This window comes from Pelophylax lessonae (assembly GCF_965119305.1).
Source record: "Pelophylax lessonae genome assembly, chromosome: 9".
Lineage (NCBI taxonomy): Eukaryota > Metazoa > Chordata > Amphibia > Anura > Ranidae > Pelophylax > Pelophylax lessonae.
In genome coordinates, this window is record NC_138776.1 from 16,906,495 (window position 1) to 16,920,021 (window position 13,527).

Genomic DNA, 13,527 nt, shown 5'->3' on the forward strand with positions numbered 1-13,527 from the left:
AATCAGTGCTATACATATGCACTGTTACTGTAAAAATGACACTGGCAGTGAAGGGGTTAACCTTTTTTTGAGAGGGAGGGGCTATGTGTGTCCCTAGGGGCGTGATTCTAACTGTGATTGGCTGTGGCTTGAGATGTATGAACAGTAATCAACGGTCCTACATAGTAGAACCGCATGATCATCATTCATACACCAGGGAGAATGACAGGCGGCTTGTTTACACTAGCCGCCTGCCTTTCTCCCTCTCCACCCGACGATCGCGAGTGACCGGCGGACGATCGGGTCCGCCGGTCACACGCGCGGGGGGGGGGGTCCGTGACCAGGCCTCCGGCGGCGCGCGCTCGCTCCTGAGACCCTCACAGGCTAGCGACGTAGACCTACGTCGCTAGCCTGTGAGGGGCTGACTGCCGCAGTAAATATACTATGAGCAGTCGGCAAGCGGTTAAAGGGAACCTGTCTCTATAGGCATGCACAGGGGGTGTGGAAGGTATGTCTGGGCTGTGCCCGCCCCCCGTGTCCCACCTGAAAAGGAAGGGGCCAGTAAATTACATATGTACCAGCCCCTTCCCCCACTCTCCATCCTGACACATCCCCCGCAGCAGCTGGCGGGAGAGGAGAGGAGGGAAGCCAGCAGCGCTGCGGGCTGTGTCAGGATAGAGCGTAGGGGATGGGGCTGCTAAATATGTAATTTACCGGCCCCTTCGTTTACTGAATGAATACAGTGAGTGATCAGTACCGATCGCTCCTGTGTCCATTCATATGAAGCATAGTAAACTGTGTGTTTGTGAAGGAAAGAGGAAGCCGCTCAGCACAGAGCACTTCCCATTCATTTAATGTCCAGTGTAGCTGAGGCTGCAGAGGAGAGGACTGGGGAAGCTCTGTCCTCAGTCCCTTTCTCAGTCTTAAAAGCAAGACATCAGGAGTTTGTTTAAACCCCTGATATTTTTACCAAAGCTCTCCAATAGGGCCCCTAAAAAAAAATACGAAAAATGTTATAAAAAAGAATAAAAAAATAAAAAACTACTTAAACTGTTCCATGCCCTACTAATAGTCTCCTGCTTTCTACTTTAATTTTCTAAATAGGCCCTCCAATAGGGGCCCCTAAAAAAAAAATTAAAAGAAAATATGAAAAATATTATAAAGATTTTTAAAAAAAAATAATAATAAAAATAAAAAATGGCATAAACAGTTCCATGCCCTATTAATAGTCTACTGCTTTCTACATTTAAGTTTCTAAATAGGCCCTCCAGTAGGGACCCCAAAAAAAAAATAAATAAATAAAATGAAAAATATTATATAAAAGAATTTTAAAAAAGTTAAAAAATAAATAATAAAAATAAAAAACTACTTAAACCATTCCTTGCCCTACTAATAGTCTCCTGCTTTCTACTTTTAATTTTCCAAATAGGCCCTCCAGGATGGGCCCCTAAAAAAAAAAAAAAAAAAAAAAAAAAAAAAAAAATTAATAAAAATAGTCTAAAGAATTGTAAAAAATTGTAAAAAAAAAATAATAATAATAAAAAACGACTTAAACCATTCCATGCCCTATTAATAGTCTACTGCTTTCTAAATTTAATTTTCTAAATAGGCCCTCCAGTAGAGGCCACTAAAAAAAAAATATATATGAAAAATATTATTATAAAGAATTTTAAAAATAGTTAAAAAATAAATCAAAAATAAAAAACTACTTAAACCATTCCTTGCCCTACTAATAGTCTCCTGCTTTCTACTTTTAATTTTCAAAATAGGCCCTCCAGTAGGGGCCCCTAAAAAAAATAAAAATAAAAATATATTATAAAGAATTTAAAAAAAATTGTAAAAATAAAATTAAAAAACTACTTATACCGCTCCATGCCCTATTAATAGTCTACTGCTTTCTATGTTTGTTTACATTTATTTACAATAGTCTGTGTTTGTATGTAAACTTTGGGGTGCACACCCTAATGCAATAGGCTGCGCACGACTATGCACAGCCTATTGCTGCGCATAGGTTTTTTTTTGGGACCCCTACTCAAGATCCCTCTACCTTTTTATTTACATGGACTATATTTAGTATATGAGTGCTACATTTATATCTTCTTAGTGAGAATGGACCTGTTAGTTCTGTTGAAGGGCTTTATACAGACTTAGTGCAGCTCCTCAGTAGATAGAAGGAACATCTGTAATAACATAAAGGAACACCAACACCAGAGGGCGCAATCTAAGAGTTGCATACGGAATCTTTAATAAAGCGGAGCTCCACCCAAAAGGGGAAGCTCCGCTTGTTTGCTCCCCCCCCCCCCCCCCCCGCGCTGCAAAATTTGTCCCCTTTGCGGGGGGGGGGGGGATTGGGTGGATACCTGTTTGTGTGGATTTGCACCTACTGGACTCTCACAGGAGACCCCTCTATCTTTTATTTACATGGACTATAGTATATAAGTGCTGCATTTATATCTCATTAGCGAGAATGGACCTGTTAGTTCTGTAGTAGGGCTTTATACAGGCTTAATGCAGCTCCTCAGTAGATAGAAGTAACGTGTAATAACATAAAGGAACACCAGAGGGCGCAATGTAAGTGCTGTATACTGATTATTTATTAAAGCAAACAAAAAAAAAAGTAACTGCAGGTAACCAATAACTGAACATTGGTAATGCCCGTCCAGCAGATGGCACCTGCACTCTCCTCCCAATTCCTCCTCTGAATGTTGTGGTTCCAACTGCCAGCTGTTACATCACTACATGTCCCAGTAGCAACATAAGGGCTGGTGGAAGTAACCACCATGTACAGCGGGGGGGGGGGGGGAGGTAGGGGGCTTGATTTTAACACCCTCAGAAGTTTTGAATACCTGTGGCAGCTGTAGTTCTGCAATAGAGCAAAGATTGCAGTCACCACTGCCTGGGCTGGCATTGCGATGTGCATGGATTGGCTGCAAATACAGCGTGCTTATGACATCAGCTTGGGAGGCAGAGCTCATTTAGAATTCATTGTAGGTGCAGCTGACCTGCTTCTAGTCGCCTTTTTAATACCATAGGTTGAATGGGGAGGGGCTATTGCTGAGATGTCACTGATCCAAACCTGTATGAAATTCCCTTCACCCTCTAGAACTCAGGGTACAGAACAAAAGTCCTGTGATACAATGAAGCCGGCTACTCAGTAACATCCATTGCAACAATTCTTTATTTGCTACATGGCAAGATGTAGCAGTAACACCCTAACGCGTTTCGGCCAAATCCTTACTCATAGCATTGAGCAAGGCTATGGCCGAAACACGTTGGTGGTGTTGCTGTATCCTGCCATGTAGCAAATAAAGAATTGTTGCAATGGATGTTACAGAGTAGCCGGCTTTGTTGTGTCAGAGTATTATTGCTACAATTCAGAGGCATCTGGGCCGGTGCTCCGGTTTCTAGTCTCCCGGGTAGTTTGCGGGAGAGCATGTTCTCTTTATTCTGTACAGAGCAAAAGGGAGCCACAACCATGCTCTATGGACTCAATAGGGAAAGCAGGAAGTCACACATGGATGACATCATCACATCCAACTTTATTAAACCCGGACACAGCACATGGAGCTCCGCCTCTCTAACATATCACCCACTATAGGCTCCATCACAGAGATCTCTTTATCTTTATGATTAAGCCCGTATTGGGTAAAATATTAGAGAGGGCGGTCCCAAATGGGGTGCCTGGCTTTAATAGGTCTCTTTAACACTGGTAGCCTGGGGAAGACAGGAAAAACAGCCGGCTGAGCCGCAGTTTTACGGCCCACTGTATTTCTAACATTACAGCCTGATAGGGCTGTACACAAGCCATGGCTATGATGCTTTGCTCATCTGTGCTCTCTGATTTAGTTTCACTCTGATACCTTTACTCCATTGTCCAATGAGAGTGCTTAAGTGGCCAGCAAGCGCACTTTTATTGGACACAGTGTGAAAGTTGGTGAAGCTAAGGTGGGGAATTGTTAAACTAAATCAGAGGGGGGCACAGAGGAAGCGGATTCAGGAAATAAGGGATTAGCAGTATTTTGGTGTCTGTTCTTTAGGCTTTTAATTTTAAACTAAACCTATTCTCTATTATAGCTGAACTCATTAATGGCCAGAAAGGATACAAATCCTCTCTTGCGCCCCAAATGCTCTTGCGATCCTAAATATTACCTTGTAAAAGTAGCAGTGACATCATCACTGTGCTGTACATACCCTGTGCAGAGAACAGAGCTGCGGGCTGGGCCCAGTTGGCCCCACCCACTACAGACTGCCTGCAGAAAGCTACAGGAGGGGGCGGAGACCAGACCAGTCACCCAGCACAAAGAGAGTGCAGAGCTGTGGGAGGGGCCTTGCAGGCTCCACCCACTACATAATGCCTGCAGGAAACTACAGGAGGGGGTGGAGACAAGACCAGTCACCCAGCATAAGAAGAGAGAGTGGAGCTACGGGAGGGGCCCAGCAGCTTTACCCAGGAGGGAGAAAACTACAGAAGGGGGGGGGGGGGGAACCAGTGATTTTGCACAAGGAGAGAGAGCAGAGCTGTGGGAGGGGCGACAACTACAGGACGGGGCAGAGACCAGATCAGTAATTCTGCACAAGGAGAGAACAGAGCTATGTGAGAGGCCCAGCAACTCCACCCAGGAGGGGGAGAAAACTACAGGAGGGGGCAGAGACAAGTCCAGTCTCCCTGCGCAAGGAGAGAAAGCAGAGCTGTGTGAGGGGAGAATATTACAGGAGGGAGCGGAGACAAGACCAATCATTTTGCACAAGGAGAGAGCGCAGAGCTGTGGGAGGGGCTCAGCAGCTCCACCCAGGAGGGGAGAAAATTACAGGAGGGGGGGGGGGGTGGAGACCAGATCAGTCACCCTGCACAAGGAGAAAGAGCAGAGCTGTGGGAGGGGCCAGCAGCTACACCCAGGAGGGGAGAAAATGACAGGAGTAGGTGGAGACAAGACCAGTCTCCCTGCACAAGGGAGAGAAAGCAGAGCTGTGTGAAGGGCTCAGCAGCTCCATCCAGGAGGGGAGAAAACTACAGGAGGGGGCGGAGACGAGACCAGTCCCCCAGCACAAGGAGAGAGTGCAGAGCTGTGGGAGGGGCCTTGCAGGCTCCACCCACTACATAATACCTGCAGAAAACTACAGGAGGGGGTGGAGACAAGACCAGTCACCCAGCACAAGGAGAGAGAGCAGAGCTGGGGGAGGGGCCAGCAGCTCCACCCAGGAGGGGAGAAAACTACAGGAGGGGGCGGAGACAAGACCAGTCGCCCAGCACAAGGAGAGAGTGCAGAGCTGTGGGAGGGGCCTTGCAGGCTCCACCCACTACAGAATACCTGCAGGAAACTACAGGAGGGGGTGGAGACGAGACCAGTCACCCAGCAGAAGGAGAGAGAGCAGAGCTGGGGGAGGGGCCAGCAGCTCCACCCAGGAGGGGAGAAAACTACAGGAGGGGGCGGAGACAAGACCAGTCCCCCTGCACAAGGAGAGAAAACAGAGCTGGGGGAGGGGCCTTGCAGGCTCCACCCACTACAGAATACCTGCAGGAAACTACAGGAGGGGGTGGAGACGAGACCAGTCACCCAGCACAAGGAGAGAGAGCAGAGCTGGGGGAGGGGCCAGCAGCTCCACCCAGGAGGGGAGAAAACTACAGGAGGGGGTGGAGAAAAGACCAGTCCCCCTGCACAAGGAGAGAAAACAGAGCTGGGGGAGGGGCCTTGCAGGCTCCACCCACTACAGAATACCTGCAGGAAACTACAGGAGGGGGTGGAGACAAGACCAGTCCCCCTGCACAAGGAGAGAGAGCAGAGCTGGGGGAGGGGCCTTGCAGGCTCCACCCACTACAGAATACCTGAAGGAAACTACAGGAGGGGGTGGAGACGAGACCAGTCACCCAGCACAAGGAGAGAGAGCAGAGCTGGGGGAGGGGCCAGCAGCTCCACCCAGGAGGGGAGAAAACTACAGGAGGGGGCGGAGACAAGACCAGTCCCCCTGCACAAGGAGACCGCACAGAGCTGTGTGTGGGAGGGGCAACAACTACAGGAAGGGACGGAGACGAAACCAGTAATCCTGCACATGGAGAGAGAGCAGCAGTGATCAGCCTTTATTACAGGAAGTTTCACACTGGATTACTGCACAGATCTGGAAGAAATACACAAAGCAAACCAGGAAGAAGACACGTGATAAATGGATTTAGATTGTATTAACATATCCCGAAGTTCAGCTTTAATTTTTCAAAGTATTTGCTGTCTCTTAGATTTACTTGAGTGGACGCTGAATACACTGTATGCGTATGATTTGTAATATGTAATAATCTTTATTTGTATTTTATATTGTATAAAATATATATATTTTATTTTTATTGGTGGTTTTTTTTTTGTTTTGTTTTCTATAGACAGAGGGAACGATAACTGGCTGATAAAGTATGACTATCCGATGGAGAATGCAGCCAGTCGGGTGAGTATGGGTGAAGGAGCTGTTACTTGTGTCTGGAGAGGTGTCAGAGTTCTGTTGAAGATTATTGTTGTATTTTTCTGTAGGACTCGGACTGGGTATTGGTACGAGAACCGATCATCAAGATTGCTGCTATAGACAATGGTCTGGCCTTCCCTTTAAAGCATCCAGATTCCTGGAGAGCATGTGAGTTTCTATCTCTCGTCTTCCAACAATATATTAAACTGACAGATGGTATGCATTGGGGTAAGAATAAAACCACCCTGGGAGTTCAGATTTGTATAGTTTATTATTTATGAAATTTCAAATCCTGAATATTTATTTATATTCATATTCAGCCTGCAGGTAGAGCTGTAGTTCCCTTTTCTCATGTTATCCACTTAAGCCCCGGAAGATTTTACCCCCTTCCTGACCAGGGCCTATTTTGTGATTCGGCACTGCGTGAATTTAACGGACAATTGCGCGGTCGTGCGATGCTGTCCCCAAATGAAATTGATGTCCTTTTTTTCCCCACAAACAGAGCTTTCTTTTGGTGGTATTTGATCACCTGTGCGATTTTTTTTTTTTTTTTTTTTTACTTTTTGCGCTATAAACAAAAAAAGAGCGTCAATTTTGAAAAAATAATATTTTTCACATTTTTTTTTTATATAAAATTCCCCCCCAAAAAAATGTAAAAATCAAAATTTTTTTAAATTTTTGGGCAATTTGTTTTCTGCTACATATGTTTGGTAAAAAAAATCACAATAAGCGTATTTTGATTGGTTTGTGCAAAAGTTATTGCGTCTACTAAGGGAAAGATTTTTGTCATTTTTGATGTTTTTTTTTTTTTTTAACGAGTAATGGCGGTGATCTGCGATTTTTTTTTTTTTTTTTTTTTTTTGCGGGACTGCGACATTGCGGCGGACAGATCGGACCCTTGACTAAGATGTTTGACATTTTTGGGGGTACCAGTGACATTACTACAGTAATCAGTGCTAAAAATATGCACTGTTACTGTAAAAATGACACTGGCAGGGAAGGGGTTAACTTTATTGGAGATGCAGGGGTTAAGTGTGTCCCTAGGGGCGTTTTTCTTACTGTAAAGGGGTGTGGCTTTTCATGTAACCACAGAGATAAACGATCCTGCATAGCAGGACCGTATGATCTCTGCAGTTACACCAGGGAGAATGACAGGCGGCTGTGTTTACATCAGCCGTCTGCCTTTCTCCCTCTGCAGCGGACGATCGCGGGTGGCCGGCGGACATCGGAGCCGTCGGTCACACGCACCGAAATGTTAGGGAACGAGCGGGGGCGGGAGCGCGCGACGTAGTACTACATCACTTTGCCTGTGAGGGGCTGACCGCCGCAGTAAATATACTGTGGGCGGTCGGCAAGTGGTTAAAGTGACTGTGAAGCTTTGTTTGTGTGTGTGTTTTTTTTTTTTTTGGGTTTAAATAACAAACCTGTTAGCGCCGGTTCACATACACGCGACGCTACTACAGCGCGCCGCGACCTCGGAGCGGCCGCCACGGACTTCATAACATTGAAGTCTATGGCGGTCTCCTCCGGGTCGCCCCAAAGAAGCTCCGGACCCTTTTTCTAGGTCGGAGCGACTTGTGTCGCTCCTATTAGAACGGGTCCGCAGCTTCCCTATGGGAGGCGACCTGTGAGGCGACCAGGTCGCCTCACAGGTCGCCCTAGTGTGAACCGGGGCTTACACTTACCTGCTCTTTGTAAGGCCCCTTTCACACTGCTTTCTGATCAGGTCCTCGTGGGCAGACCTGATCGGATGCTCCATGCATCCCTACGGGGCAGCGGATGTCAGCAGTGACCTCTCCGCTGACACCCGCTGCTCTCCGATCCTGTCTGTGAAATCCAGACGGATGGAAACCCTATTTTCCATCCGTCTGGAGGATCGGATGAAAACGGACACCCCATAGGGGAGAGCAGGGATCTGACAGGTCCGTCTCCGCAAACTAAGCGGAGACTGACCTGTCACCCGCCTGCTCAGCGGGAATCAATCCCCACTGAGCAAAACAGAGTCCGCCGGTCAGAAAACCCATGCAAAGTCAACACTAATGGACAGAGCAGTCCTGATCCTCCTCCTTCTGGGGTTCTCCACTGATGCTCCTGGCTCCACCTCTTCCTGCGAGTGCCCCCATAGGAAGCAGCTTCATATGGGGGGGGGGGGTACTCATGCAGGCTCGCTCCCAAGCCTACCTGTCTGCGTCTATAGACATGGACAGCGTGGCTTAGCACTGCCCCCCCACTCCCTCGTCACAGAATTTGATTGACAGCAGCAGAAGCCAATGGCTCCAGCTGCTATTAATCTGCCCTGTGAGGAGGTAGAGAGCCGCTGCTCTTGTGCGCAGCGCTAGATCGAGAACGGCTCAGGTAAGTATAGGAGCGGGGGGAGGGCTGGAGGAAAATCATTTGCACAGGTTTTTTTTATCCTAATGCAGAGAATGCATTAGGGTTAAAAAAAAAAACATAAGACCCTTGCGACCACTTTAAAGTGGAACTTCACCGTGTTTTTCTAAAAAGTAGAAGTCGGCAGAATTTCTTTTTTTAAAAAAAAAAAAAAAAAAAAGGTTCTTACCACCCTATGGATTCCAGCACTGCATTCCCACAGCTGATTCTTCTCACTGCTGCAGGTTTGTCAGTAGCAGATCCTTTAAGTCTTGTCAGTTGTGAGGTGGGGCCTCCATGGATCAGAGTTGTTTTTCCAGCACATCTCACAGATGCTCGATTGGATTAAGATCTGGAGAATCTGGAGGTCAAGTCAATTCATGAATTCATCTGACCCGGCCACCTTCTTCCATTGCTCCAGGTTCCGGTTCTGATGCTAACATGCTCATTGTCGGTACTTTTGGATGTGGACAAGGGTAAGCATGGGAACCCTGAGCGGTCTGCGGTTACTCAGAACACACGGAACATCGCAGTTTGTTGTGTATGGGGCTGACACCTATCTATCAGAACCAGCATTCACTTCTACAGCAATTTGAGCTACAGTAGCCCTTCTATTGAATCAAACTGCACGGGCCAGCCTTCCCTCCCCTCCTCCATCAATGAGCCTTCCCTCCCCACCTCCTTCAATGAGCCTTCCCTCCCCACCTCCTTCAATGAGCCTTCCCTCCCCTCCTCCATCAATGAGCCTTCCCTCCCCACCTCCTTCAATGAGCCTTCCCTCCCCTCCTCCATCAATGAGCCTTCCCTCCCCACCTCCTTCAATGAGCCTTCCCTCCCCACCTCCTTCAATGAGCCTTCCCTCCCCACCTCCTTCAATGAGCCTTCCCTCCCCTCCTCCATCAATGAGCCTTCCCTCCCCTCCTCCATCAATGAGCCTTCCCTCCCCTCCTCCATCAATGAGCCTTCCCTCCCCTCCTCCATCAATGAGCCTTCCCTCCCCTCCTCCATCAATGAGCCTTCCCTCCCCTCCTCCATCAATGAGCCTTCCCTCCCCTCCTCCATCAATGAGCCTTCCCTCCCCTCCTCCATCAATGAGCCTTCCCTCCCCTCCTCCATCAATGGGTCTTCCCTTCCCACCTCCATCAATAAACCTTCCCTCCCCACCTCCATCAGTGAGCCTTCCCTCCCCACCTCCATCAGTGAGCCTTCCCTCCCCACCTCAATCAGTGAGCCTTCCCTCCCCACCTCAATCAGTGAGCCTTCCCTCCCCACCTCAATCAGTGAGCCTTCCCTCCCCACCTCAATCAGTGAGCCTTCCCTCCCCACCTCAATCAGTGAGCCTTCCCTCCCCACCTCAATCAGTGAGCCTTCCCTCCCCACCTCAATCAGTGAGCCTTCCCTCCCCACCTCCATCAGTGAGCCTTCCCTCCCCACCTCCATCAGTGAGCCTTCCCTCCCCACCTCCATCAGTGAGCCTTCCCTCCCCACCTCCCATCAATAAAACTTCCCTCTCCACCTCCCATCAATAAAACTTCCCTCCCACACCTCCATCAATGAGCCTTCCCTCCCCTCCTCCATCAATAAACCTTCCCTTCCCACCTCCATCAACGAGCCTTCCCTCCCCACCTCCATCAATAAGCCTTCCCTCCCCTCCTCCACCAATGAGCCTTCCCCTCCCCCACCTTCATCAGCGGGCCTTCCCTTCTCCATCCCCTTTAATGAGCCTTCCCTTCTCCATTAATGAGCCCCCCACCTCCATCAGCGGTCCTTCCCTCCCTCTCCCCCCCCCTCCATCAGCGGTCCTTCCCTCTCCCACCTCCATCAATGAACCTTGGCCACCCATGACCCTGGCACTGGTTCTCCTTCCTTGGACCACTCTTGGTCAGTCCTGACCAATACAGACCTGGGAACATCAGTTTTGGAGTTTCTCTGACCCAGTCCTCTAGTCAACACAATTTTGCCCTTGTCAAAGTCCCTCAAATCCTTACACTTTTCTGTTTTTCAACACAACTTCAGGTGTCATTGTCCCCATATAATCATGGATATTCACTTCACCTGTCAGTGGTCAGGATCGGTGTACATGCCTTATCTCAACCTATTGGCTTAGGACCGGGGTTAGCTCTTTTCTTTTACCTTTTTTGTCTCTTACAGATCCGTTTTACTGGGCCTGGTTATCACAAGCCAAAGTCCCGTTCTCCCAGGAGATCAAAGAACTCATCCTGCCCAAAATATCAGACCCCAATTTTATCAAAGACCTAGAGGAAGATCTTTATGAGCTGTTTAAGGTACTGCTATCTATACTGTCCCTAAAGGTAACGTTATATTATTATTATTATTATTGATATGATGCGTGGCTTATATATTGCCAACAGTTTGTGCAGCGCTTTACAACATGAGGGCAGACAGTACAGTTCCAAAATTCAATACAGGAGGAATCAGAAGGCGCTGCTTGTATGGCTTTCTATGTATAGAGAAGCTCGGAAAGTGAAAATATCATATAGGAGAGAAATCTGTCATTGTGTGTTGGGGGAAGGGGATATTTTAACCACTTAAGCCCCGGAAGATTTTACCCCCTTCCTGACCAGGGCCTATTTTGCGATTCGGCACTGCGTGACTTTAACGGACAATTGCGCGGTCGTGCGACGCTGTACCTAAACGAATTTGACGTCCTTTTTTTTCCCACAAACAGAGCTTTCTTTTGGTGGTATTTGATCACCTGTGCGATTTTTTTTTTTTTTTTTTTGATCATGCGCTATAAACAAAAAAGAGCGTCAATTTTGCAAAAATAACAATATTTTTCACTTTTTTTTTTTTATATGAAATTCCCCCCCAAAAAATGTAAAAATCAAAATTTTTTAACATTTTAGGCCATTTTTTTTTTTTACCATATGTTTGGTAAAAAAAATCGCAAAAAGCGTATTTTGATTGGTTTGCACAAAAGTTATTGCGTTTACTAACAAAGGGAAAGATTTTTGTCATTTTTGTTTTTTTTTTTTAAACGCGTAATTGCGGCGATCTGCGCTTTTTTTTTTTTTTGCGGGACTGCGACATTGGGGCGGACAGATCGGACCCTTGACTGACATTTTTGACACTTTTGGGGGTACCAGTGACATTTCTACAGTAATCAGTGCTATACATATGCACTGTTACTGTAAAATGACACTGGCAGGGAAGGGGTTAACTTTTTTTTGAGAGGGAGGGGTTATGTGTGTCCCTAGGGGCGTGATTCTAACTGTGATTGGCTGTGGCTTGATGTGTAGGAACAGTGATCAACGGTCCTACGTAGTAGAACCGTATGATCACCATTCATATACGGGAGAATGACAGGCGGCTTGTTTACATCAGCTGCCTGCCTTTCTCCCTCTGCACCGACGATCGCCGAGTGACCGGCGAACATTTGGTCCGCCGGTCGCGCGTGCGTGCGGGGGGGGGGGGGGTCTCGGTGAACCGAGCGGGAGCATGCCTCCGGGGGCGCGCGCTCCCTCCCTAGACCCTCACAGGCTAGCGAAGTAGTACTGTGAGGGGCTGACCGCCGCAGTAAATAGTCGTGCGGCGGTCGGCAAGCGGTTAATATCGCAAAAAATAAAGTGCAGAGGTGATCAAATACCACCAAAAGAAAGCTCTGTTTGTGGGGAAAAAAGGACGTAAATTTCGTTTGGGTACGGCGTTGCATGACCGCGCAATTGTCAGTTAAAGTCGCACAGTGCCGAATCGCAAAAAGTGACCTGGACGTAAAGCAGGAAAATCCTCCGGTCCTAAAGTGGTTAATAAGGGCACCTAAAAAATGTGTTTACGTGCGTTTATTCGGGTGCTCCCATTTAAAAGTTCAAAACAGCGGAATTCTGTACTACAAGTCACACCTTAAAAAAAAAAAAAAGTGCACAGGCCACAGACGGCGCAAATTAACAAAATTCCCCCATCAACATAGACAGTGCTGACAGGGGGAATCCCTCCTGCTGAGCCATTGAAGAGGGGGGCAGGGGGAGACATCACTGCTGGCAGAAGACAGTGATTATTGCAGCTGCTAATGATAATCACAGATGAATCCAGCAGGCTGGTTGTACCCAAGTTGTTCGATCAACTTGGTACATTCAGCCTGCCCATTAATGGTTGGAATCTTTAGCAGGAGCCGAGATTCGAACCATCTATGGCCGACTTAAGTGTGAATGGGGACTTGCTCTATAAATCTTTCCAATAAGTCCTTAAACCAGACGATCAGTATGTCGGGTGACTAGAACCAGGGCCGCTGATATGGGGGGGGGGGGGGACCACCTGGCTTCCTGTAGGGGGCCCGGGCACACAGAGGGGGCCGGAACAGTACGGGGAATCGGTGCGATTGGGCGGAGGAGCAATTACAGAAGGAAGCCTTGTGCGGCTCTCTGCAGCAACTGAAAGCCAGTTTTCTCCCACTCCTGCCAACTTTCAGCTGCTGTAGGGAGAGACACAGGGCATCGTTCCTGTAATTGCGTCTCCGACACCGATCCCCCCCACTCCCTGTTCTACCTGCTTCTGATCCCTGTCAACCCCCCCCCTCCCCTGCAGAGCTGCAGGCTTCCCTGTCCTGTAAACAAAATAAATTGTAGAAAAAAAATAATCATTGTAATAATTTTAAAAAATTGTGAAATAAAATAGTTGTAAAAAAATAAATAAATCATTTTTTTTATGTAAAAAAACAAATAAAAAGGGCTAATTCACACGGGTTCTTTGTTATGAATGTGTCCGCTAATAATGATT

The 13,527-nt window shown here is 47.5% G+C and overlaps 1 protein-coding gene across 1 annotated transcript in view; it reads left to right on the top strand.

Moving 5' to 3' along the window:
* The window catches only part of PI4K2A (phosphatidylinositol 4-kinase type 2 alpha), a gene marked incomplete at its 5' end in the record, with an annotated part of 48,966 nt that overhangs the window by 18,722 nt on the left and 16,717 nt on the right, over positions 1–13,527 (top strand). The window contains 3 exons of the mRNA XM_082268793.1: positions 6,347–6,408; positions 6,492–6,591; positions 10,945–11,078. Coding sequence (XP_082124919.1) covers positions 6,347–6,408; positions 6,492–6,591; positions 10,945–11,078 — 296 coding nt within the window. The remainder of the gene's footprint in view (positions 1–6,346; positions 6,409–6,491; positions 6,592–10,944; positions 11,079–13,527) is intronic.